We start from the raw sequence: 26,767 nt of genomic DNA, 5'->3' as shown, positions 1-26,767 counted from the left end.
GTGGGAGAGAACTTTGGAGATAGTGACCACAATTCGGTGTCTTTTGTTATTGCAATGGAGAGGGATAGGGCCGGACGGCAGGGCAAGGCTTACAATTGGGGGAGAGGTAATTATGATGCGATTAGGCAAGAATTAGGGGGCATAAGATGGGAACAGAAACTGTCAGGGAAAGGCACTGATGAAAAGTGGAACTTTTTCAAGGAACAAATACTGGGTGTCCTTGATAGGTATGTCCCTGTCAGGCAGGGAGGAAATGGCCGAGTGAGGGAACCGTGGTTCACAAAAGAGGTGGAATGTCTTGTGAAAAGGAAGAGGGAAGCTTATGTAGGGATGAGGAAACAAGGTTCAGATGGCTCGATTGAGGGTTACAAGTTAGCAAGGAATGAGCTGAAAAAGGGGCTGAGGAGAGCTAGGAGGGGACATGAGAAGTCCTTGGCGGGTCGGATCAAGGAAAACCCCAAGGCTTTTTACTCTTATGTGAGGAATAAAAGAATGACCAGGGTGAGGTTAGGGCCAGTCAAGGACAGTGGTGGGAACTTGTGTATGGAATCAGTAGAGAGAGGCGAGGTGATGAATGAATACTTTTCTTCAGTGTTCACCAAGGAGAGGGGCCATGTTTTTCAGGAAGAGAAGGTGTTACAGGCTAATAGGCTGGAGGAAATAGATGTTCGGAGGGAGGATGTATTGGCAGTTTTGAATAAACTGAAGGTCGATAAGTCCCCTGGGCCTGATGAAATGTACCCTAGGATTCTTTGGGAGGCGAGGGATGAGATTGCAGAGCCTTTGGCTTTGATCTTTGGGTCCTCGCTGTCCATGGGGATGGTGCCAGAGGACTGGAGAGTGGCAAATGTTGTTCCTCTGTTTAAGAAAGGGAATAGAAATGACCCTGATAATTATAGACCGGTTAGTCTGACTTCGGTGGTTGGTAAATTGATGGAAAAGGTCCTTAGGGATGGGATTTACGACCATTTAGAAAGATGCGGATTAATCCGGGATAGTCAGCACGGATTTGTGAAGGGCAAATCGTGCCTCACAAATTTGATAGAATTTTTTGAGGAGGTAACTAGGTGTGTTGATGAAGGTAGGGCGGTTGATGTCATATACATGGATTTTAGTAAGGCGTTTGATAAGGTCCCCCATGGTCGGCTTATGATGAAAGTAAGGAGGTGTGGGATAGAAGGAAAGTTGGCCGATTGGATAGGTAACTGGCTATCTGATCGAAGACAGAGGGTGGTGGTGGATGGAAAATTTTCAGACTGGAGGCAGGTTGCTAGCGGAGTGCCGCAGGGATCGGTGCTTGGTCCTCTGCTCTTTGTGATTTTTATTAATGACTTAGAGGAGGGGGCTGAAGGGTGGATCAGTAAATTTGCTGATGACACCAAGATTGGTGGAGTAGTGGATGAGGTGGAGGGCTGTTGTAGGCTGCAAAGAGACATAGATAGGATGCAAAGCTGGGCTGAAAAATGGCAAATGGAGTTTAACCCTGATAAATGTGAGGTGATTCATTTTGGTAGGACTAATTTAAATGTGGATTACAGGGTCAAAGGTAGGGTTCTGAAGACTGTGGAGGAACAGAGAGATCTTGGGGTCCATATCCACAGATCTCTAAAGGTTGCCACTCAAGTGGATAGAGCTGTGAAGAAGGCATATAGTGTGTTAGCTTTTATTAACAGGGGGTTGGAGTTTAAGAGCCGTGGGGTTATGCTGCAACTGTACAGGACCTTGGTGAGACCGCATTTGGAATATTGCGTGCAGTTCTGGTCACCTCACTATAAGAAGGATGTGGAAGCGCTGGAAAGAGTGCAGAGGAGATTTACCAGGATGCTGCCTGCTTTGGAGTGTCGGTCTTATGAGGAAAGGTTGAGGGAGCTGGGGCTGTTCTCTCTGGAGCGGAGGAGATTGAGGGGAGACTTAATAGAGGTTTATAAAATGATGAAGGGGATAGATCGAGTGAACGTTCAAAGACTATTTCCTCGGGTGGATGGAGCTATTACAAGGGGGCATAACTATAGGGTTCATGGTGGGAGATATAGGAAGGATATCAGAGGTAGGTTCTTCACGCAGAGAGTGGTTGGGGTGTGGAATGGACTGCCTGCAGTGATAGTGGAGTCAGACACTTTAGGAACATTTAAGCGGTTATTGGATAGGCACATGGAGCACACCAGGATGGTAGGGAGTGGGATAGCTTGATCTTGGTTTCAGATGAAGGTCGGCACAATATCGTGGGCCGAAGGGCCTGTTCTGTGCTGTAATGTTCTATGTTCTATGTTCTATGTTTTTGTCCCCCAGTTGCTGATATTTATTATACTTGGATACTTTAGCCAGTACAGGGTTGATTTTTTGCATTTGACGAAGTTTAATGACCACTCCTTCCTCATGCTGCCCAACAGCGGCTGTGACACCAATCCCCCATTTCTGGTCCTTCTGGTCACCAGTGCCCAGGACCTGTTGGAAGCTCGCTCGGCCATTCGGCAGACATGGGGGAGAGCGCGGACAACCCATGGCCAGAGGGTGGTGACCTACTTCCTGCTGGGGTACAGCCGAGAGCATCAGGAGCAGCTGCTGAAAGAAAGTTCACTGCACAAGGACATCATCCAGAAAAATTTCACCGACTCTTATTCCAACCTGACCACCAAGGTACTGATGGGGCTGGAGTGGGTGAACCGATTCTGTCCGTCCACCTCCTTCGTGATGAAGACCGATTCCGACATGTTTGTCAACCCGGATTATCAGACCGAGCTCTTGTTGGGAATGAATCGCAAGGACTTCTTCACTGGCTTTGTCATGAGGGGTTATGGACCCGTCAGGGACCGATCCAGTAAGTGGTATATTAGTGAACAGGAATATCCTCAGGAGAAATATCCACCATTTTGTTCCGGCACTGGGTACGTGCTTTCAACCGATGTTGCCAATGGAATCTGGAATGTTTCCAGGATCATCCCCTACTTTAAAATGGAGGATGTTTACGCCGGGCTGTGCTTGGCGAAGTTGAAGATTGATCCTGTGGAAATCCACTCAGAGCAAAAGTTCTACAACTCAATGGTTGAGTTTTCTGTTTGTGGTTTTCGGAAACTCGTCACCTCTCACGGAGTGAATCCCTCTGAGCTGCTGAGCAACTGGAAATCACTGGAGGATGCAGCAGATAAGCGTTGCCCTGGAGACGAGTGAAGGAGGGAGGCCATTTTGAAGAGGCCCCACTTCCCACAATTCCTGTGCTGTTCAGCATCGTTACAACCTTGTAAGGTCCCCTCATCGTGCTGATACTGCGCTAGTTTAATAGTCAATTTAAATTCAAATATATCTGTTACACATGTTGCTGAGAGATGTGAAAGGTTTATCTCCCCACTGAAGAAAATTGTCCACCAGCAAACATCCTCTTCTCTCTTCACATTTCCAATGGAAGCGGCCTGTATGGAGTGGCCGTGCTGTAATTACACCCTCCTCCCAGTGATGGTGCTGTTGAGCTTCAGTGTGACATCTCCCAGATTCTCAGCCTGGACCAGAACCAAATCCACATCTCTCCATCCCAAACTGTCATTGGGTGTCATTTTAAACGAATGTTATAATATTTAATAAAGACATAAAGTTCAAGGTTATAAAATGCATTTTCACATTTGTGAGGACAAAAAGCATTAATTAACAAGAATTTACAACAGCCACATGACTGGAGCTCAGTTCCCAAATGTCTTTGCCTTGGAGCTTCTCTCATCATTGGGTGATTCCACATTCTGTGTCCCAATTGGTCAGACAAGCCATGTGACCCTTACTCTGCTGTGTTTCCCTTGAAGGGACAACCACCCGCTTAAATCCTTTGCACAATCAATTAACTAATTCACTCAGTCCTAAACACTAACTGAACATTATTTACATGAGTCGGACAAATACAAATCAAAGATAAAAGCAAAATACTGCGGATGCTGGAATCTTGAAACCAAAAGAGAAAATGCTGGAAAATCTCAGCAGGTCTGGCAGCATCTGCGGGGAGAGAAAAGAGCTGACGTTTCGAATCCAGATGACCCTTTGTCAAAGCTTTGACTCAAAGTACCCGTACACTTCACCTGCACAGTTTACTAATACACAGTTTACTAATACAATTAACAAACCAATTCAAAGATTACCATCTTTTCTTTAAATCAAAACTTTATAACATACAAATAATATTTCAAAACAAATTAAAGTAAAAATGTATAAAGGTTCGCCATATTCTCTACACCACCTCTTGGAAGGTGCAGTTCTACTGGGCTCTGCAATAGTCTCTTTATACAACAGTCCTTTTCAGAAAGCAACTTGACAACTGATTACCCGTGTCAATCCATTTGAATTCAGAGGCGTCTTTCCTCCCTATCACTGGCAAACTCAATCCAGAAGCATTTTCCTAGTCACACCTTTGGTTAAATATTCATCACCCCTCAGGGAATGATAATCTATATAACATTCAATGGCTAAATTATTCTCAGAATGCCCCTTTTGTTTATTCTAAAATATTCGACACATAAAACCCCATATCCATTGTTTCTACTAGAGCGGTGTTTCTGCAGCTGGAGTAGTTTTAAGCATCACGTTTGGTTTTCTTGGCTTCACCGGCCAAGAAGCAACATTTTCCATGTTATAAAACTGGCTGTTTGGGAATTCCCATCTGTCAGATTACCATACATGGCAAGGGTCACTAAAAAGGATTAATTTTATGACCTTCCAGAGCCCCAGGGCTGGAAACTTGAGCATGTATGGCCCCAGGTACAATTTTCTTAATCTTTTCTTCACCTCATAGATCCTCAATTGTTGCATCTTTCACCATTGTTCTAAAAGATCAAAAATTATGTCCATGTTATTATACGCAGTTTTCCTAAAATTCCCCCGCCCAACACTCCCACCCTGGCTATTTGTGGCTGGGGCATGTTAGAGTCTACCTAAAGTACTTGTTTCATACTTCCATCATCTCCAGATAAAGTCAAAGGAATAGAGTGTGTAAGGAAGAAAGTTATGATCAATCGTTATATATCTTAGAGGAATTTCATAGATCTTAATGAGTTTGGCCTGAGCTGGATAATTCTATTCATATTCTGGGCACCACAATCAAGGCCATGGAGGGGATACAGAGGAGATGAACAAGAATGGATCAGAGATGAGGGACTCCAGTTAAGGCTGGAGAAGCTGGAATTGTTTCTGGGGAGATGTAATAGAGGTGTTCATGTAATTTTCACAGTAACTTCATTGCAGTGTTAATGTAAGCCCACTTGTGACAATAATAAGTAAACTTAAACTATTAGTTCAAAATTAGGTACGAGATTGTAAAAGTGACAGGTGGGGGCAAAAACAGCTGGCCCACACGGTTCAAAATCAAAAATGGTTTTGACGGAGAAAATGAGGAGAAATTGTTCCCATTGGTAGAAGGGTCAATATGTAGAGGACACGGATTGAAGGGGCGAGATTCCATTGATGGTGATAGATTCCAAGAACACTCAAAAAGCTTGACACTGTCCAGGACAAAGCAACCCACTTAATAGGCCCCATCCAGCATCAGTGCACCATCTACAAGATGCACTGCAGCAACTCACCAAGGTTCCTTCGACAGCACCTTCCAAACCTGCGGCCTCTACCACCTGGAAGGCCAAGCTTGGCAACACCACCACTTGGAAGTTCCCTTCCACGCCACTCACCACCCTGACTTGGAAATATATCACGATGTGGAAATGCTGGCGTTGGACTGGGGTAAACACAGTCAGGAGTCTCACAAACACCAGGTTAAAGTCCAACAGGTTTATTTGGTAGCAAACGCCACTCGCTTTCGGAGCGCTGCTCCTTCGTCAGATGGAGTGGAAATCTAGTTTGAGAGTTTGAGAGTAGATTTGCTGTTTGAGAGTAGATTTCCACTCCATCTGACGAAGGAGCAGCGCTCCGAAAGCTAGTGGCGTTTGCTACCAAATAAACCTGTTGGACTTTAACCTGGTGTTAGACTCCTTACTTGGAAATATATCACCATTCCTTCGCTGTCATTGGATCAAAAGCCGAATTTGGAGTATTGTGTACAGTTTTGGTCACCTAGTTACAGGAAGGATGTAAATAAGATTGAAAGAGTGCAGAGAAGGTTCACAAGGATGTTGCCGGGACTTGAGAAGCTGAGTTACAGAGAGAGATTGAATAGGTTGGGACTTTATTCCCTGGAGCGTAGAAGATTGAGGGGAGATTTGATAGAGGTGTATAAGATTTTGATGGGTATAGATAGAGTGAATGCAAGCAGGCTTTTTCCGCTGAGGCTAGGGGAGAAAAAAAACCAGAGGGCATGGGTTAAGGGTGAAAGGAGAAAAGTTTAAAGGGAATATTCGGGGGGGCTTCTTCACGCAGAGAGTGGTGGGAGTGTGGAATGAGCTGCCGGATAAAGTGGTAAATGCGGGGTCACTTTTAACATTTAAGAAAAACTTGGACGGGTTCATGGATGAGAGGGGTGTGGAGGGATATGGTCCAAGTGCAGGTCAGTGGGACTAGGCAAAAAATGGTTCGGCACAGACAAGAAGGGCCAAAAGGCCTGTTTTTGAGCTGTAATTTTCTATGGTTCTATGGTTCTAACTCCCTCTCTAACAGCGCTGTGGATGTACCTACACCTCAGAGACTGCAGAGATTCAAGAAGATAACCCAGCACCATCTTCTCAATAGCAATTATGGATGAGTAAGACTAGAATCATAGAAACCCTACAGGGCAGAAGGAGGCCATTCGGCCCATCGAGTCTGCACCGACCACAATCCCACCCAGGCCCTACCCCCACATATTTACCCACTAATCCCTCTAACCTACGCATCTTAGGACTCTAAGGGGCAATTTTTAACCTGGCCAATCAGCCTAGCCCGCACATCTTTGGACTGTGGGAGGAAACCGGAGCACCCGGAGGAAACCCACGCAGACACGAGGAGAATGTGCAAACTCCACACAGACAGTGACCCGAGCCGGGAATCGAACCCGGGACCCTGGAGCTGTGAAGCAGCAGTGCTAACCACTGCGCTACCGTGCCGCCCACTAATTCTGGCCCAGCCAGTGATGCCCGTGCCCTGTGAAAAGACAAAAATAAACATTTCAGTTGCCCCTGGGTGTGGGCGCGCGATTTGAAAATTGATTTCCTGGAGGGTGGTGCTAGATTCCGTCTCTGGAGCCAGACTATCTGCTAGAATCCAGGGTGAAGAATATGTCATAGTTAGCTGAATACAGAAATCTTTGACAGCTCTGGCAGTTCATTGACCTGAAACATTAACTCTGCCTCTCTCTCTCCGCAGAAGCTGCCAAACCTGCTGAATATTTTCAGCCTTTCCTGTTTCTGCTTTGGATTTCCAGCGCCCACAGATTTTGCTACGTGCTAAACACTCACTCCCCCCATTCCCCGTGGTAAACGTGTGCCTCTGTGGATTTTGGTTATTGTCGAACCTGGGCTGAGGTGTTCGTGCAGGACATCAGTCTGAGGGTTAGATTAAAGAGACTGACCTAAGTGAGAAAACGGGTTTGACAACTCGCTCAGGAGATCAGTACACGCTGTGTAAATGCAAATTACTGCGGATGCTGGAATCTGAAACCAAAACGGAAAACGCTGGAAAATCTCAGCAGGTCTGGCAGCATCTGTAAGGAGAGAAAAGAGTTGACCTTTCGATCAGATGCTTTGACAAAGGGTCATCTGGACTCAAAACGTCACCTCTTTTTCCTCCTTACGGATGCTGCCAGACCTGCTGAGATTTTCCAGCGTTTTCTGGTTTGGATTCATACTGAGACTTGGCAATGTCTCCGGTGAACAGGGGAACTCCAATGAAAAGACAAGAGGCAGCAGACATCCAACTAACATTGGTGTCTCTGGAAACGATTTCCAAGCCCCCTACGCACCCCTATGTTTCTCCGGTAGCAGAACCGGCTCACAATCGGCTGTCGGCACAACCTCCCAACCCCACTGATGTCTAGGAAAGGGGCGGCATGGACAAGTTGGGCCGAAGGGCCTGTTTCCATGCTGTAAACCTCTATGACTCTCTGATTTTTGCATAGCTTGCACCCCCGGCCACCGGGGAACCCACCGTGGCAGTCACCAGGGCAGGACCGGAAGATCTGGCCAATGGGAAGGGCCTCTGATTTGAACATGTAACTACAGCTGAAGTTCACCCCAAATGAGAGAGACCAACAAAGGTTCAACTTTCTGTGTTTTGATGGCAAAAATACCTGGACGGTGTTTCCCGTGGCCAGAGGGTCAGTAAGCACAAGACATGGGCAGCACGGTGGCACAGTGGTCAGCACTGCTGCCTCACAGCGCCAGGGACCCGGATTTGATTCCCAGCTTGGGTCAAAGTCTGTGTGGAGTTTGCACGTTCTCCTGCATGGGTTTCCTCCGGGTGCTCCAGTTTCCTCCCACAATCCGAAAGACAGGTTCGTTAGGTGGATTGGCCATGCTAAATTGCCCCCTGTGTCAGGAGGACTAGCGAGGGTAAATGATGGGGTTATGGGGATAGGGCCTGGGTGGGATTGAGGTCGGTGCAGACTTGATGGGTTCAATGGCCTCCTTCTGCACTGTCGCGTTCTATGATTCTGTGATTCGAGATGTGAGGTGACTGGCAAAGAAACAAGAGGCAACATTGGAAACAATGTCTGGAATTTTCTTTGCTGCCTCTGCAAGTGAGGACGGAGAATTTGGCCCTCAGCCAAGTCTCCATTCACTGCACGGGACCAGGGAATCCCGCCAGGGTGAACAGCCGGAAAATTGCAGCCAGCGTTCTGATCTGAAACTGACTGCATGCAAGAGCATTGGAAGCAGGACACCTGACTTGCAGTGGAATCATTTCCCGGGTTATGGGGATGGAGCAGGGGCGAGTGGGAGTAATTGGATAGAATCTTTCACAGAGTTGGCACAGAGCCAATGGTTCGTTACACGAGCTGCGTGTGAGGGATCAGCGCTGGTGTAAAACATGGCGGTGCTGGTGGCTTTGAATAAGGATTGGCAAGTTACGCAGGTGTGTGGCGGTGAGATCCCAGTGGGATGGGAATTGTCTTCATTGGGAACAGTCCAATATCCTGTCGCTCTGAGGCTACGTACATTACATGCTGCCCTGTCTATCTCCTGCTCTGCTTCTCAGAGCCCCAAGTGCCCTATCCAGCCACCTCTTAAATACATTCAATGTTTTGGCATCAACTACTTCCTGTGGTAATGAATTCCGCAGACTCACCGGGTGAAGAAATGTCTCCTCACCTCCGTCCTAAATGGTCTCCCCTGAATCCTCAGACTGTGGCCCCTGGTTCTGGACTCCCCCACCATCGGGAACATCCTCCCTGCATCTTTCCTGTGTGGTAAAACACTGTTATCTGTTATCGGTGGTGGTTAACCACTGTTAGTTAGTATTTATTATTACCTGTATATGTGGCACATCCCTGTCGGCTCCGCCCAAGACTCCTCCCCCTGGTCTGGGTATAAAGGCGGTGGCTCCTCCCCCGAGCCTTCAGTACAGACCAGATCTCCGACAGGGATGGCTCCAAGTTCTTGCTAATAAAAGCCTATTTGTCCTGCTCACAACTAGTCTCGGCTCGATTGATAATGCACCACCCTGACTCAACCTGTTGGAATTTTATAAGTCTCTGTGAGATTCCCCCTCATTCGTCTGAACTCCAGCAAAAACAATCCTAACCTGGTCAATCTCTCCTCATACATCAGTCCCGCCATCCCCGGAATCAGCCTGGTAAACCTTCGCTGCACTCCCTCCAGAGCAAGAACATCCTCCCTCAGAAAAGGAGACCAAAACTGCGCACAATACTCTAGGTGTGGCCTCACCAAGGCCCTGTATAATTACAACAACACATCCCTGCTCCTGTATTCAAAACCTCTCGCAATGAAGGCCAACATGCCATTTGCCTTCTTTACTGCCTGCTGCACCTGCATGCTTACCTTCAGTGACTGGTGCACAAGGACACCCAGGTCCCTCTGCACACTCCCCTCTCCCAATTTACACCATTCAGGTAGTAATCTGCCTTCTTGTTTTTGCTTCCAAAGTGAATAATCTCACCTTTATCCAAATTATACTGCATCTGCATTGATTAGCCCACTCACCCAACCTGTCCAGAACATGCTGAACGATCTCTGCATCCTCGTCACAGTTCACCCTCCCACCCAGCTTGGTATCAAGTTGGGTGGGAGGGTATTGAGATGTTACATTTTGTTCCCTCATCCAAATCATGAATATATACTGTGAATAGCTGGGGTCCCAGCACTGATCCCTGTGGCACCCCACTAGTTACTGCTGCCAATTTGAAAAGCACCCATTAATTCCTACTCTTTGTTTCCTCTCTGCCAACCAGTTTCCATTCACCTCAATATACTTCCCCCAATCCTATGCACTTTAATCTTGCCGATAATCTCTTGTGCGGGACTTTGTCAAACGCTTTCTGAAAGTCCAAATATACCACATCGACTGGTTCCCCCTTGTCAACTCGACTAGTTACATCTTCAAAGAATTCCAACAGATTTGTCAAGCATGATTTCCCTTCATAAATCCATGTTGACTCTGTCTGATCCTGCCACTGCTTTCTAAATGCTCTGCTATAAAGTCCTTGATAATGTATTCAAGAATTTTCCCCACTCCCGATGTTAAGCTTATTGGTCTATAATTCCCTGTTTTCTCCCTACTTCCCTTTTTGAATATTGGAGTGACATTCGCTACCCTCCAATCTGCAGGGACTGTTCCAGAGTCGATAGAATCCTGGAAGATGACCACCAATCCTGGAAGATTGGGATTGGGATACAGTAAAAAATATTGTTTCTTGCGTGCTATACAGACAAAGCATACCGTACATAAAGTTTAAAGTTTATTTATTAGTCATAAGTCATCTTACATTAACACTGCAATGAAGTTACTGTGAAAATCTCCTAGTCGTCACACTCCGGCGCCTGTTCGGGTACACTGAGGGAGAATTTAGCATGGCCAATGCACCTAACTAGCACATCTTTCAGACTGTGGGAGGAAACCGGAGCACCCAGAGGAAACCCACGCAGACATGGGGAGAACATGCAGACTCCGCACAGGCAGTGACCCAAGCCAGGAATCAAACCTGGGTCCCTGACGCTGTGAGGCAACAGTGCTAACCACCTTTCCCCAATGCCAACCCAGTACTATAGGGTACATAGGGGAGAAGGAAAGGAGAGGGTGCAGAATGTAATGTTAAAGTCATAACTAGGGTGCAGAGAAAGTTCAACTAAATCTAAGGTAGGTCCATTTAAAGGTCTGATGGCAGCAGGGAAGAGGCTGTTCTTGAGTCAGTTGGTACGTGGCCTCAGACTTTTGTATTTTCTCGTAATCCTTCAACAAAACAATTCAGAGAAGGTCTGCTGAGGATTTGGACGGGTCCGTAAGCAGCTAAATATTCTGTAAGGTGACCCCAAGTCAAAATTGTATGAACTTGCTTGGCATGGGCTAAGACCAGACATTGGTGGTGTAAAATATTACTCTTGCGCGAATTGCAAGATGCAAACCTTCTGTGCTGGACCTCAATTTGAAGAGATGCGATGGTTTGATGGTTGATTTCTCTCTCTACCCTGAGGAGCACTCATGTATCTCCACGAGTTCTGGTTATTGACAAACCCGGGTGGAAGGTTAAGGTGTAACATGGCTGAAGACCAACCCAGGGGTGAAGTAAAAAGAGTTGAAGTTACCTGCGAAAGGGACAATGAAGAAAGATAGAAAAGTCACAGCTCTGAGCTCAGTTCTGACATAGGGTCATCCAGACTCGAAACGTTGGCTCGATTCTCTCTCCACAGACGCTGTCAGACGTGCTGAGATTTCCAGCATTTTCTGTTTTTGTTTCAGATTCCAGCATCTGCAATAATTTGCCTTTATTTTAATGTAGGAAAGAAACAAGAGTTATAAGGAGAGGCTGGATAGATTGGGACTTTTTTCTCTGGCACGTAGAAGGCTGAGGGGTGACCTTATAGAGGTCTATAAAATAATGAGGGGCATAGATCAGCTAGATAGTCAATATCTTTTCCCAAAGGTCGGGGAGTATAAAACTAGAGGGTTTCAGGTGAGAGGGGAGAGATACAAAAGTGTCCAGAGGGGCAATTTTTTGAGTGCCGCACTGTCAGAGGGTCAGTACTGAGGGAGTGCCGCACTGTCAGAGGGGCAGTACTGAGGGAGTGCCGCAATGTCAGAGGGTCAGTACTGAGGGAGTGCTGCACTGTCAGAGGGTCAGTACTGAGGGAGTGCCGCACTGTCAGAGGGTCAGTGCTGAGGGAGTGCCGCAATGTCAGAGGGTCAGTACTGAGGGAGTGCTGCAATGTCAGAGGGTCAGTACTGAGGGAGTGCCGCACTGTCAGAGGGTCAGTACTGAGGGAGAGCCGCACTGTCAGAGGGTCAGTACTGAGGGAGTGCTGCACTGTCAGAGGGTCAGTGCTGAGGGAGTGCTGCACTGTCAGAGGGTCAGTGCTGAGGGAGTGCTGCACTGTCAGAGGGTCAGGGCTGAGGGAGTGCTGCACTGTCAGAGGGTCAGTGCTGAGGGAGTGCTGCACTGTCAGAGGGTCAGTGCTGAGGGAGTGCTGCACTGTCAGAGGGTCAGTGCTGAGGGAGTGCCGCACTGTCAGAGGATCAGTGCTGAGGGAGTGCTGCAGTGTCAGAGGGTCAGTACTGACAGTGCGGCACTCCCTCAGCACTGACCCTCTGACAGTGCGGCACTCCCTCAGCACTGACCCTCTGACAGTGCAGCACTCCCTCAATTGTTATAAAAATAACAATTCCATTTCTACAAAGTCTCATCAAAAATGAAATCCATACATTTGGGTCCACGATGAATGCAGTTTTTATATGCTCTGCTCAGCATGATGTTGCTGTATACATTTCCGTGGCACACATTTTCTGAAATCTAATATTAGGAGTCATTAGGGAGTCCAAAGAGTTTAACTGTTCCAGCTTCCCGACTGCTATCATACTTGCCATCAGTACTGAGGGAGTGCCGCACTGTCAGAGGGTCAGTGCTGAGGGAGTGCTGCACTGTCAGAGGGTCAGTGCTGAGGGAGTGCTGCACTGTCAGAGGGTCAGTGCTGAGGGAGTGCTGCACTGTCAGAGGGTCAGTGCTGAGGGAGTGCTGCACTGTTAGAGGGTCAGTGCTGAGGGAGTGCTGCACTGTCAGAGGGTCAGTACTGAGGGAGTGCTGCACTGTTAGAGGGTCAGTGCTGAGGGAGTGCTGCACTGTCAGAGGGTCAGTGCTGAGGGAGTGCTGCACTGTCAGAGGGTCAGTGCTGAGGGAGTGCTGCACTGTCAGAGGGTCAGTGCTGAGGGAGTGCTGCACTGTCAGAGGGTCAGTGCTGAGGGAGTGCCGCACTGTCAGAGGGTCAGTACTGAGGGAGTGCTGCCCTGTCAGAGGGTCAGTATTGAGGGAGTGCCGCACTGTCAGAGGGTCAGTGCTGAGGGAGTGCCGCACTGTCAGAGGGTCAGTACTGAGGGAGCGCCGCACTGTCAGAGGGTCAGTACTGAGGGAGTGCCGCACTGTCAGAGGGTCAGTACTGAGGGAGTGCCGCACTGTCAGAGGGTCAGTACTGAGGGAGTGCCGCACTGTCAGAGGGTCCGAATCACAGAATTGTTATGATGCACCATTTAACCGTGTCTGCACCCACTCTCCAAATGAGCCGTTCCCCTGTGTATTCCCTTCACCCTTTACCCCTGCATGTTGTTTCTATTCAAATAATCATCTAACGCCCTCTGGAATGCCTGGATTTAACCTGCTTCCACCGCAAGCAGCACATTCCAGATCCCAACCACTCACTGTGTGAAAACATACTCCTAAAGTCACGTTTCCTTCTTTTGTAAATCACTTCAAATCTGTGCCCTCTCGTTCCCGATCCTTTTGCGAGTGGGAACGGTTTCTCCCGGTCTACTCTGTCCAGTCCCCTCGTGATTTTGAACATCTCTATCAAATCTCCTCTCAGCCTTTGCCTCTCCAAGGAGAACAGTCCCGACCTCTCCAGTCTATCCTCAAGGCTGAAGTTTCTCAAACCTGGAACCATTCTTGTAAACCTCTTCTGCGCTCACTCCATTCACATCCTTCCCAAAACTGTACACAGTACTCCTGCTGAGGTCTAACTCATAGTTCGATCGTTCAGAGATAGTTCAGCACTATCTCTTTCTCCTATACTCTGTGTCTCTTATTAATAAAACCCAGGACACTCTCTGTTTTATCCACGTTCTCCCTGCCTAACCTTCCACCTTCAATGGTCTGTGAACATCCGCTCCTTTTAGAATTTTACGTTTTACTTTCCATTATCTCTCCATGTTCTCTCAACCAAAATGCATCCCCTGTCCAGCAACATCTCAACCATTGATCTATATCACGAAAAACAAGGATCATAAGAACATAAGAACATAAGACCTAGGAGTAGGAGTAAGCCATCTGGCCCCTGATGATCCCTGGGCACCCGTCCATTGACTCTGTCTACACTTCCCGCTACCTCGGCAAAGCAGCCAGCATAATCAATGACCCCACGCACCCCGGACATTCTCTCTTCCACCTTCTTCCATCAGGAAAAAGATACAAAAGTCTGAGGTCACGTACCAACCGACTCAAGAACAGCTTCTTCCCTGCTGCTGACAGACTTTTGAATGGACTTACCTTGCATTAAGTTGATCTTTCTCCACACCCTAGCTATGATTGTAACAATAACAAATCAAATCAAATCAAAGCAAGGTAGCACAGTGGTTAGCACTGCTGCCTCACAGAAGACAAACACGGGACACAGTGGACAGAGTACCCTTCATCGTCCAATACTTCCCCGGAGCGGAGAAGCTATGACATCTTCTCTGGAGCCTTCAACATGTCATTAATGAAGACGAATATCTCGCCAAGGCCATCCCCACACCCCCACTTCTTGCCTTCAAACAACCGCACAACCTCAAACAGACCACTGTCCGCAGCAAACTACCCAGCCCTCAGGAGTACAGTGACCACGACACCACACAACCCTGCCACAGCAACCTCTGCAAGACATGCCGGATCATCGACACGGATGCCATCATCTCACGTGAGAACACCATCCACCAGGTACACGGTACATACACTTGCAACTCGGCCAACGTTGTCTACCTGATACGCTGCAGGAAAGGATGTCCCGAGGCATGGTACATTGGGGAAACCATGCAGACACTGCGACAACGGATGAATGAACACCGCTCGACAATCACCAGGCAAGACTGTTCTCTTCCTGTTGGGGAACACTTCAGCGGTCACGGGCATTCGGCCTCTGATCTTCAGGTAAGCGTTCTCCAAGGCGGCCTTCATGACAGACGACAACGCAGAATCGCTGAGCAGAAACTGATAGCCAAGTTCCGCACACATGAGGACAGCCTCAACCGGGATCGTGGGTTCATGTCACACTATCTGTAACCCCCACGACTTGCCTGGGCTTGCAAAATATCACTAACTGTCCTGTCTGGAGACAATACACATCTCTTTAACCTGTGCTTAACCCTCTCTCCACTCACATTGTCTGTACTTTTAAGACTTGATTACCTGTAAAGACTCGCATTCCACCCATTATCTTGTAAATTGTGTTTGTGTCTGTGCATGTCCTGTTTGTGAACACGACTCCACTCACCTGATGAAGGGACAGCACTCCGAATGTCTGTGGCTTGTGCTACCAAATAAACCTGTTGGACTTGAATCTGGTGTTGTGAGACTTCTTACCGTGCCTCACAGCACCAGGGATCCGGGTTTGATTCCCAGCTTGGGTCACTCTATGTGTGGAGTTTGCATGTTCTCCCCGTGTCTGCGTGGGTTTCCTCCGGGTGCTCCTGTTTCCTCCCACAGTCTGAAAGACGTGATGGTTAGGTGCATTGACCCGAACAGGCGCCGGAGTGTGGTGACTAGGGGAATTTCACAGTAGCTTCATTGCAGTGTTAATGTCAGCCTTACTTGTGACTAATAAATTAACTTTAACTTTAAGGTTGCAAGGCAAACAGAACTCAGGAGACAACACGTGAAGCAGGGTCCACAATGGTTCATGGATCGGAAAAATTTTTTTGAAGTGATTTAACAACTTTCAATCTCTTACAAACTCCAAAAACATTATGACCCAGAATTACTGACCATAACAGCAGCAGATGCATTATCGAGAGGTCCGGGGGCAGTTTTCAGAGCTGTGAAGACAGATTTGAATAGAGGATGGCAGAGAAATCAATTAAAGGACTATGGGCAAAAATCGAGAGAGAGGGGGATTAATTCGATAAATCAGGCAACTTTCCAATTAAACCTGAAGTCAGGCAGACCCTCTGTCTCCAGTCCTGATTGTGTGTTCCAAAGAACTCTTTGCTGAGTCTATCAAGGATTCGGGCAGAAGGAGATGATCCCAGGCAGTGAAGACACTCAGGTCAAATCCTCCCTGTGCGTGGACAATGTCACTGTGCTCTGCTTGGATCTGGTTTCGGTATGCAGGTTGATAACATCTGAACTGACCTCGGATGCCAAGGTAAATCTAGGGACCTGTCCTGGACCCCCCCATGCCGACACTAAAGCCCACTAACGCCTCTACTTTCTCAGACAAAAATTTGGCATGTCAGCTACATCTCTCACCAGCTTTTACAGATGCTCCACAGAAAGCATTCTTTCTGGTTGTATCACAGCTTGGTCTGGCTCCTGCTCTGCCCAAGACCGCAAGGAACTACAAAAGGTTGTGAATGTAGCACAATCCATCACTCAAACCAGCCTCCCATCCATTGACTCTGTCTACACTTCCCGCTGCCTCGACAAAGCAGCCAGCATAATTAAGGGCCCCACACACCCCGGACATTCTCTCTTCCACCTTCTTCCGTTGGGAAAAAGATACAAAAGTCTGAGGTCACGTACCAACCGACTCAGGAGCAGCTTCTTCCCTGCTGCTGTCAGAGCTTTGAATGAACTTACCTCGCATTAAGTTGATCTTTCTCTACACCCTAGCTATGGCTGTAACACTACATTCTGCACTCTCTCCTTTCCTGCTCTATGAACAGTATGCATTGTCTGTATAGTGCACAAGAAACAATACTTTTCACTGTATGTTAATACATGTGACAATAATAAATCAGATTAGTAGAAAGCATTCTTTCTGGATGTATCGCAGCTTGGTATGGCTCCTGCCCTGACCGAGACCGCAAGGACTGCACTGATGTCCTATCTCACATGAACAATTTCCGGTTCCCTGGCCGTAACTCCTTCCTCTTGTTTCTTGCGCGCTATACAGACAAAGCATACCGTTCATAGAGAAGGAAAGGAGAGAGTGCAGAATGTAGTGTTACAGTCATAGCTAGGGTGTAGAGAAAGATCAACTTAATACAACGTAGGTCCATTCAAAAGTCTGACAGCAGCAGGGAAGAAGCTGTTCTTGAGTCGGTCGGTACATGACCTCAGACTTTTGTATCTTTTTCCCAACGGAAGAAGGTGGAAGAGAGAATGTCCGGGGTCCGTGGGGTCTTTAATTATACTGGTTGATTTGCCGAGGCAGCGGGAAGTGTAGACAGAGTCAGTGGATGGGAGGCTGGTTTGCGTGATGGATTGGGCTACATTCACGACCTTTTGTAGTTTCTTGCGGTCTTGGGTAGAGCAGGAGCCATACCAAGCTGCGATACAACCAGAAAGACTGCTTTCTATGGTGCATCTGTAAAAGTTGGTGAGAGTCGTAGGTGACAGGCCAAATTTCCTTAGTCTTCTGAGAAAGTAGAGGCGTTGGTGGGCTTTCTTACCTATAGTGTCAGCAGTGGGGGACCAGGACAGGTTGTTGATGATCTGGACACCTAAAAACTTGAAGCTCTCGACCCTTTCTACTTCATCCCCATTGATGTAGACGGGGGCATGTTCTCCTTTACGCTTCCTGAAGTCGATGACAATCTCATGAAAAACAAGAACTTGGAGAAGGAATGAGCTGTTGCGAATCAACTGGGAGTCACTTTTTAGGTGTGGAAGGTTTTTTGAATTTAGTTTCAAACCAAACCTACAGCAATCAGAGCTCGAAAGCTAGCAAGGGAACAGGTTTCTGCGAGAAGAAAAGCCATACACTATTGGGCAGCACGGTAGCACAGTGGTTAGCACTGCTGCTTCACAGCTCCAGGGACCTGGGTTCGATTCCCGGCTCGGGTCACTGTCTGTGTGGAGTTTGCACATTCTCCTCGTGTCTGCGTGGGTTTCCTCCGGGTGCTCCGGTTTCCTCCCACAGTCCAAAGATGTGTGGGTTAGGTTGATTGGTCATGCTAAAATTGCCCCTTAGTGTCCTGAGATGCGTAGGTTAGAGGGATTAGTGGGTAAAATATAGAACAGTACAGTACAGCACAGAACAGGCACTTCAGCCCACGATGTTGTGCCGAGCTTTATCTGAAACCAAGATCAAGCTATCCCACTCCCTATCATCCTGGTGTGCTCCATGTGCCTATCCAATAACCGCTTAAATGTTCCTAAAGTGTCTGACTCCACTATCACTGCAGGCAGTCCATTCCACACCCCAACCACTCTCTGCGTAAAGAACCTACCTCTGATATCCTTCCTGTATCTCCCACCATGAACCCTATAGTTATGCCCCCTTGTAATAGCTCCATCCACCCGAGGAAATAGTCTTTGAACGTTCACTCTATCTATCCCCTTCATCATTTTATAAACCTCTATTAAGTCTCCCCTCAGCCTCCTCCGCTCCAGAGAGAACAGCCCTAGCTCCCTCAACCTTTCCTCATAAGACCTACCCTCCAAACCAGGAAGCATCCTGGTAAATCTCCTCTGCACTCTTTCCAGCGCTTCCACATCCTTCTTATAGTGAGGTGACCAGAACTGCACACAATATTCCAAATGTGGTCTCACCAAGGTCCTGTACAGTTGCAGCATAACCCCATGGCTCTTAAACTCCAACCCCCTGTTAATAAAAGCTAACACACTATAGGCCTTCTTCACAGCTCTATCCACTTGAGTGGCAACCTTTAGAGATCTGTGGATATGGACCCCAAGATCTCTCTGTTCCTCCACAGTCTTCAGAACCCTACCTTTGACCCTGTAATCCACATTTAAATTAGTCCTACCAAAATGAATCACCTCACATTTATCAGGGTTAAACTCCATTTGCCATTTTTCAGCCCAGCTTTGCATCCTATCTATGTCTCTTTGCAGCCTACAACAGCCCTCCACCTCATCCACTACTCCACCAATCTTGGTGTCATCAGCAAATTTACTGATCCACCCTTCAGCCCCCTCCTCTAAGTCACTAATAAAAATCACAAAGAGCAGAGGACCAAGCACTGATCCCTGTGACACTCCGCTAGCAACCTGCCTCCAATCCGAAAATTTTCCATCCACCACCACCGTCTGTCTTCGATCAGACAGCCAGTTACCTATCCAAACGGCCAACTTTCCCTCTATCCCACACCTCCTCACTTTCATCATAAGCCGTCCATGGGGGACCTTATCAAACGCCTTACTAAAATCCATGTATATGACATCAACTGCCCTACCTCCATCAACACACTTAGTTACCTCCTCAAAAAATTCAATCAAATTTGTGAGGCACGATTTGCCCTTCACGAATCCGTGCTGACTATCCCAGATTAATCCGCATCTTTCTAAATGGTCGTAAATCCCATCCCTGAGGACCTTTTCCATCAACTTACCAACCACCGAAGTAAGACTAACCGGTCTATAATTACCAGGGTCATTTCTATTCCCTTTCTTAAACAGAGGAACAACATTTGCCATTCTCCAGTCCTCTGGCACCATCCCCGTGGACAGCGAGAACCCAAAGATCAAAGCCAAAGGCTCTGCAATCTCATCCCTTGCCTCCCAAAGAATCCTAGGATATATTTCATCAGGCCCAGGGGACTTATCGACCTTCAGTTTATTCAAAACTGCCAGGACATCCTCCTGTCGGAAGTAGGCACGGCTCCCAGTCTGAGGCTAGTCAGTTTGTATGGATTACACCCGAGCAACTGACCCAGTCCTGGAGGGGTGGACGCTCGACCGGCTTAGTTGTCACCGTTAGGTTTCCACCGGCAGCAACCCCCTCAGGAGACACCTCTGGAGACACGAGTCCACTTCTCTCCCCCTTAACCCCGTTCGAGATCAAAGACACGGATGAGTGTTCTTCTAAGTCAATTTATTCTTTCTTGCAAGAAAGGGTGCAGTCCCGTAGGAACACACACTTACAATACATGATCATACTTTATATGCATCCGCGAGTTCATCATACGCCCCTCCCCCTTCCCTTGCTTATTGGTTTCCGCGCTTCCTCATCGTGAACTGTTCAGCCCTCCAGCGCCTACTTTTCCTTTTACAGTCCGCAGTAACCATTTCTCTCGTAACTCAGCTTGTGACTACTGGTACTTTGACCACAAGCAACTGATTACATACTGGTGGTTAAGCATCTGCCCCTGCAAAGCGTTTATACAGCATATTTCACTTCTCAATTTCCCCGCTCTGAGCCTGTCGGCTCATTATTTTCAAAAATTACATCATCCTCCCCTTACAATCCCCCCTGTTTTTCCTTACGCACTGTAATTTTTGATACCTAGTGTATTTTCTAATCCCTCTAGCATTATGCCTGCCTGTTCGTCCCAGGTGCCATTGCCGGACTTGGCGTCTAGGAGACCCTGTCCTTCCTCTGACGTCAAGTGTAGGCCTACTACTTGTCCATCCAGGGTATCACGTTTAGTCAAAGTGGTCTCAATAAGTCTTTGGGTCAGGCCCCGGATACAAGGGATAACACAGCATCCTAAGGCGACCAGTACCCCCGCTACTACTATAAAGGAGATGAGGGCGGATACCACAACCCCTTTCCATTTCCCCAACCACCTTTCCAGCCACCCGGTCAGGCCTGTGTCCACTCCCGAGTTTTCAGCCAATTCATCAGCCAGGGTCATTAGTCCTTCTAGCGCTCTGGTGATCGACCCATCAGGAGCGGTGTTATTTGGAATAAAGGTACAACACTGTGTCCCTATCATGACGCAGACCCCTCCTTTCTCTGCTAAGATCATGTCCAATGCTAATCTATTCTCCCAAGCCATCCTACTGGTGGCATCCAGTTGTTCCGCTATTCCCTTCACTGCATCCCGGGTGTAATTAATAAATCGCTGCTGGTTATAGTAGATGTAGTTGATCCAATCCACGTTTTTATTGATGGTCACCCACCAGAACAGAGACTCAAACCCCGCCATTATCTGGTTCCTAGCTTTATACTCTGATGCGCTATCAATAAGGCGAAAGACTACCGATATGCCAATATAAGTGTAGGCTTTTATTCACAACGGAATCAGGAGCAGATCCCAACAAATAACCGACCTGGACTGAACAAGGGGGAGGAGACAGCCACCTTTATACTAGGTGCTGAGGGGAGGAACCAAACTGGAAGGGGATGTGTCCAGGTATGACAAACACACACAACGGTGATCCATATAGGACAAAGGCACAACTGAGGTCCACCACATACTCATCGGGAACCCCCCTAGGGACCCCTATGTTGTCTAGATAGACCTGGTCGTCAAAGGAGGTATATAGACTCCTCTCTGCTCGCCGGTCTCCCCGGGGTTCTGGGTGTTCGAATGCCAGGGTGAATGGGACAACCAATTGGACTATCGCACAGGTTCCTTTCCATCTTCGGGGTAACGTTGGCCGCAGAATTCCCCCTCCACAGTACCACCAGAGGTCAGCTCGGGGTACCTGGATCTGGGAATAATTCCCTCCCTCGGTGGCGTCGTTAACTTCCTTGATCGTACCACACCTGTCAAAAGTGCCCACCTGCCTATCCAGTTTCTCCCCAGTCCGGGAGACACAGGTGTGATGTGTTCCTAATACCCCAGAAAACACCGGGGGCTGCGATTCCCTGTTAGATCTTACAGGGAGAAACGTCAGGCCCAGGGACTGGCAGGTGGGGTCATCCCAGGCCGCCCGGTATAATTTTACCAGGCATTCCATCTGTTTTGGCTCTTTATCCCATCCCAACGGGAAGGGAACCACCTGTGGAGTCGGCCGACTGCCCGTGCATGCATAACAATTGCCCTTCTCGAGGCTTTGGACCGTATACTTGACCCATTCCATCCAGGCATTCGTTTCCCCAAAGCCCGTTTCTATTTCAATGGTTTCCCTGAGATCTTTTACTTGTATCACCCTAATCCCCTCAGAGCTTCCCGGGGCAGGGGTCGCCGTGCGCAGAACTGGGGAATTGCCAGCCGTCGCTTTCTGAACCGTGATCCTTACGCAACACAGTCTTTCCTCCCTGACCCTTACCCCGAGTACTTCATTGTCTAGACTCACGTGCCTACCCCCGTTTGCCGTCCATTCTGTCTGCTTCACGGTCAGGTATAGTGGATTACACCGGTTTAGCCCGCAATCCCTCGGGAGGATGGCCCGTGGGACTAACGCCACCCGCTCCCGAACCCCGAGAGATTTTTCTTCACCTAGCCCCTGTCCCATGAAAATCAATTCCATCTCCCTTCCCTGATACCCTTTTTGTCTTGCGAGGTTTATTGTAGTCTGATTAAGTTCCCCTACAGTTCCGCATGGCACCATCTGGCAAAGGTCAATTTCTATTACCTGCACCTGGGACGCTTCATTTATGGTGAGAGAATATATCTGGCCTGCGTGGGCCGCCTCTTCCGCGTACCACCTATCAACCGCTTCCTGATGCACCCGCGCAACCCTCACATTCCCAAAGTCCCTCCCCAAAGACATTGACCATGTCGTTAGTAATGTTAGTAGCATTTCAATACTGTGATTATAGTCCATTTCAGAATGTTGTCTGTTCAGTCTTCCGCAGTATTCTCCGCTGAGGCGTGATCGCCCAGAGTCGGCGCCCCCTCCTCCGGAGCTGGTACCGGTCCCTTGACCCTGGTGTAATGAGTCCAGCCCCTTTCAGCGGTTCGAATAGCAGTCTCAGTGGTCAACAGTACCAAGAAGGGGCCGTCCCAAACCGGTTCCAACGTTCGTTGCCTCCAATTCTTAATTAGGACCCACTGTCCCGGTTTGATAGAGTGAATCGCGAATTCAAGAGGCGGTGTCTGTGCCAGGAGTCCCTGTTGACGTAAACGAGACAGAGCAGATTCCAAGGCCTCAACATATTTGCGTACAAACACATCTCTGGACTCAAAGACAGGGAAATCCCCCCTTGGTCCATTGAAGGGGAGACCGAACATCATTTCATACGGGGAGACACCTAAATCACATCACGGTTGCGTTCGTATTTGTAGGAGAGCCAAGGGAAGACACTTAGTCCAAGGCAACCCGGTTTCAGTGGTCAGTTTCGTGAGTTGTTTTTTAAGGGTCTGATTCATCCGCTCAACCTTGCCTGAGGACTGGGGGTGCCAGGGGGTGTGAAAATCCCAGTCTACCCCAACCGCTTTTATTATGTTCTGGAGGGTGGTCGAAGTGAAGTGGCTACCTTGGTCAGAGTCAATGGCCCTGGGGAGCCCAAATCGCGGGATAACTTGTTCTAGGAGGACTTTACTAACTTGAGCCGCTGTAGCTGTGGCAGTTGGGAACGCTTCTACCCATCCTGTCAGATGGTCCACTATTACGAGGAGATACTTCAATCGGCCGAGGGGAGGGAGTTCGGTATAGTCTACCTGCATGTATTCAAAGGGTCTATAGGCGGGGCTTCTCCCTCCCGTGGTCGTGTTCTGTCTCAGACCCCTCTTATTAACCCTCCTACAGATCAGGCAATCCCTCGTAACCTGTTTGGCCACCGTGTAGATTCCGGGGTGTGCGTATCGGCGTAGAAACGTATCGCACAGGGCTTGGACCCCCCAATGCCCCCCTTGGTGGAGGTGACTTAGTATTCCTCTGGCTAGGGGACGGTTCAACAATTGTCTCCCATCAGGCAAGGTCCATTTTCCGTCCCCCCCTTTCTGCCCCCCCCAATTCTTTGAATTCAGTCTCATCTGTTTCAGTGAATACCGGCGCCTCATTTAACTCTGGGACATGGGGCACCCATACCAGACATTCAGCCACCTCCTCTTCCATCCCCGCCAATCTCGCCTGTTCATCTGCTAACTGGTTTCCCCTGATCTCTGTTCCCGTACCCTTCTGGTGACCTTTCACATGGACCACTGCGATTTCTCGTGGCTTTAACAGATCCTCCAGTATTTTTACCACTAACTCCTCATGGACCAACTCCTTTCCCCTACTATTTATCATTCCCTTCTCCTTCCAAATCTTTCCGAAGGTATGCACGATGCCAAATGCATATTTGGAGTCCGTGTACACCGTTCCTACTTGCCCTTCCAGATTCCTCAGGGCCCGATGCAGAGCATACAGTTCACATGTCTGGGCAGACCAGGAGTTAGGCAGTCTCCCTCTTTCCTCCAGCTTCCAACCTTCCTCGCTAATAATGGCATATCTATTATATCGTTTTCCGTCTATCACCCGGGAAGACCCGTCAATGTACCATCTCCTCCCCACATGAAGGGGTCTGTCCCTTAGGTCTTCCCTCACCTTACTCTGGAGCTCTATTATGTCTGAACAACGGTGCTCAAGTTTGCCCCTATTCTCCCCTTTCCATAGGAATTCTGCTGGGTTCTGACAGGAGCCAATCTCTATCCTAAGGTCGTCACGATCTAACAATACAGCCTCGTACATCAGGATCCTTGAGTCCGTCAGCCATCTTCCGGCTTTCTGACTCAGGATTGTTCTTACCTGGTGAGGTGTTGTGACGGTTAAAGGCGCCCCGAACGTTAACTTCCTACTCTCTTCGACCAATTTGGCTGTGGCAGCGACCGCTTGGACACATTCCGGCCAGCCCCGAGATACCGGATCTAGGATTTTTGACAAGAAAGCCACCGGCTTCCTATCTCCACCCCAGTCTTGGGTCAGGACCCCGAGCGCAGTGCCCTGCTTCGCGTTAACAAATAACCTGAATGCTTTGTTGAAATTCGGCAGACTCAGGACCGGGGCGGTCGCTAGCTTTTGCTTAAGGGTTTCGATCAACACTTCCCCTTCCGGGTCCCACTGGATCTTGTCCGGGGCGTCCTCGACAAGTCTTAAATATACTCTTATTTTAACTTCAAGACAAGGAAAGAGCACATGGTCCTTCCAAGGTTTAACTCCTTGCTCAACATTAAAACATTAAAGCGAACACTAACAAAACATTCACACAATCACGTTGTTAAACACACAGATACACATGGAAGCTTCCAACATTTATTCAGACTTAACATCTTAAACAGTCGCTTTTATTCTGCTGTTTGACTCATAACTGCTATTGGCCACTCGCCAATTGCTTCTTGTTCTAGCGCTAATTGCGCAGCCTTGTCTGCGGCTTGGTTCCCTTTGTATTTTAACCAGTCGGGGTTGTCCCTCTCTGGTTCCCTTTGGTGCGCTTTAATTTTTATTACTGCCGCTTCTGGGGTTTTTTTAACGTCTCAACTATATCACAAATTCCCCAAATTTTACCCCAGAAAACTACACCGTTGACTCAGTCGGACTCCTACAGATTCGATGATCTCTATTCCGGCTTCCGATCGTGGCCACCGATCGGACGTACCAGTAATACAGACCCAACCGACTACGTCATTTGTTGTGGGAAAAGTCACCACTCGGAGATCAGACTTGAGATTCAACTTGCAGTTTATTAAATCGAAGTAGTGGGACTGAAGGGGTGACCCGAGTGCCGCCCCCACCCAGCAAGCTGCATATTTAACTTCCTCGGGGCTGGATGATGGTTTACTATTCACATAGAGATTTAAGAGTTGGCAGATCCAATCCTCGTCCGACCCGTATTCCGGCCAGAATACAGATGGTGCTCGGATTGGCTCTGTTGTCCATACAAAACAACAATATTTAATCATAACTTTTCTCTCCAAATTTCTTGTCCTCGTCTCGTCATCCCAATTTTGTAGTTGCAACCCTAATGGACTATCAGGGGGTATTCCCTTATGCTTGTTCTTCCCCTTGGGGGCCCCGTCCCATCCCTGGGACGATCTGTTTCCCATGGTTAGTCTCCAGTAGTCATCTTGAGTATGACTCACCTACACCCTCAGATCAAACTGTCATAACCATGATGTCAACAAGGAAGACAATGACTCTCATCAGCCCGAAGCAGAGTCAGAGCGAAATTTCTTACCTTGATCCGTGCACGGAGTTGTCTGACTTTCGTCTATGTGTGTACCCCCTTCTATCTCCCAGTCCCTGTCACAGTCCTCCTCCCACACTCATCCGTGTGACCCCCGTCTAGGGGTTCAGAATGATCTCAATTGAGTGGTTTCAGACCTCCCTACCTGAGGACCGAAGCGGCGTCTTGTAGGTGTAAATATACACCGGACGCGTCTTATTACACCGAGTCGGTCCTCCTGCGAGAGGTCCCCGTTATAATTCAAGATCCCGGACGAGCCCCCAAATTGTCGGAAGTAGGCACGGCTCCCAGTCTGAGGCCAGTCTGTTTGTATGGATTACACCCGAGCAACTGACCCAGTCCTGGAGGGGTGGACGCTCGACCGGCTTAGTTGTCACCGTTAGGTTTCCACCGGCAGCAACCCCCTCAGGAGACAGCTCTGGAGACACGAGTCCACTTCTCTCTTCCTCAAAAACATGGCCCCTCTCCTTGGTGAACACTGAAGAAAAGTATTCATTCATCACCTCGCCTATCTCTACTGACTCCATACACAAGTTCCCACTACTGTCCTTGACCGGCCCTAACCTCACCCTGGTCATTCTTTTATACCTCACATAAGAGTAAAAAGCCTTGGGGTTTTCCTTGATCCGACCCACCAAGGACTTCTCATGTCTCCTCCCAGCTCTCCTACGCCCCTTTTTCAGCTCGTTCCTTGCTAACTTGTAACCCTCAATTGA

General features: G+C 48.3%; 2 protein-coding genes across 2 annotated transcripts in view; one reads left to right on the top strand and one right to left on the bottom strand.

Moving 5' to 3' along the window:
* LOC144505319 (serine protease FAM111B-like) overlaps positions 1-10,700 on the bottom strand; it is a 33,365-nt gene extending 22,665 nt beyond the window's left edge. Inside the window, exon 1 of the mRNA XM_078231436.1 lies at positions 10,635-10,700. Coding sequence (XP_078087562.1) covers positions 10,635-10,661 — 27 coding nt within the window. The 5' untranslated portion in view covers positions 10,662-10,700. The remainder of the gene's footprint in view (positions 1-10,634) is intronic.
* Positions 2,280-26,767, top strand: part of LOC144505325 (beta-1,3-galactosyltransferase 5-like) — a 51,104-nt gene continuing 26,616 nt past the window's right edge. The window contains exon 1 of the mRNA XM_078231443.1: positions 2,280-3,243. Within this exon, the coding sequence (XP_078087569.1) occupies positions 2,377-3,168 (792 nt within the window). The 5' untranslated portion in view covers positions 2,280-2,376 and the 3' untranslated portion in view covers positions 3,169-3,243. The remainder of the gene's footprint in view (positions 3,244-26,767) is intronic.

This window comes from Mustelus asterias, chromosome 16, assembly GCF_964213995.1.
Source record: "Mustelus asterias chromosome 16, sMusAst1.hap1.1, whole genome shotgun sequence".
Classification (NCBI taxonomy): Eukaryota; Metazoa; Chordata; class Chondrichthyes; order Carcharhiniformes; family Triakidae; genus Mustelus; species Mustelus asterias.
The sequence above is the reverse complement of the archived record's forward strand: the minus strand, read 5'-3'. Positions and strand labels throughout refer to the sequence as shown.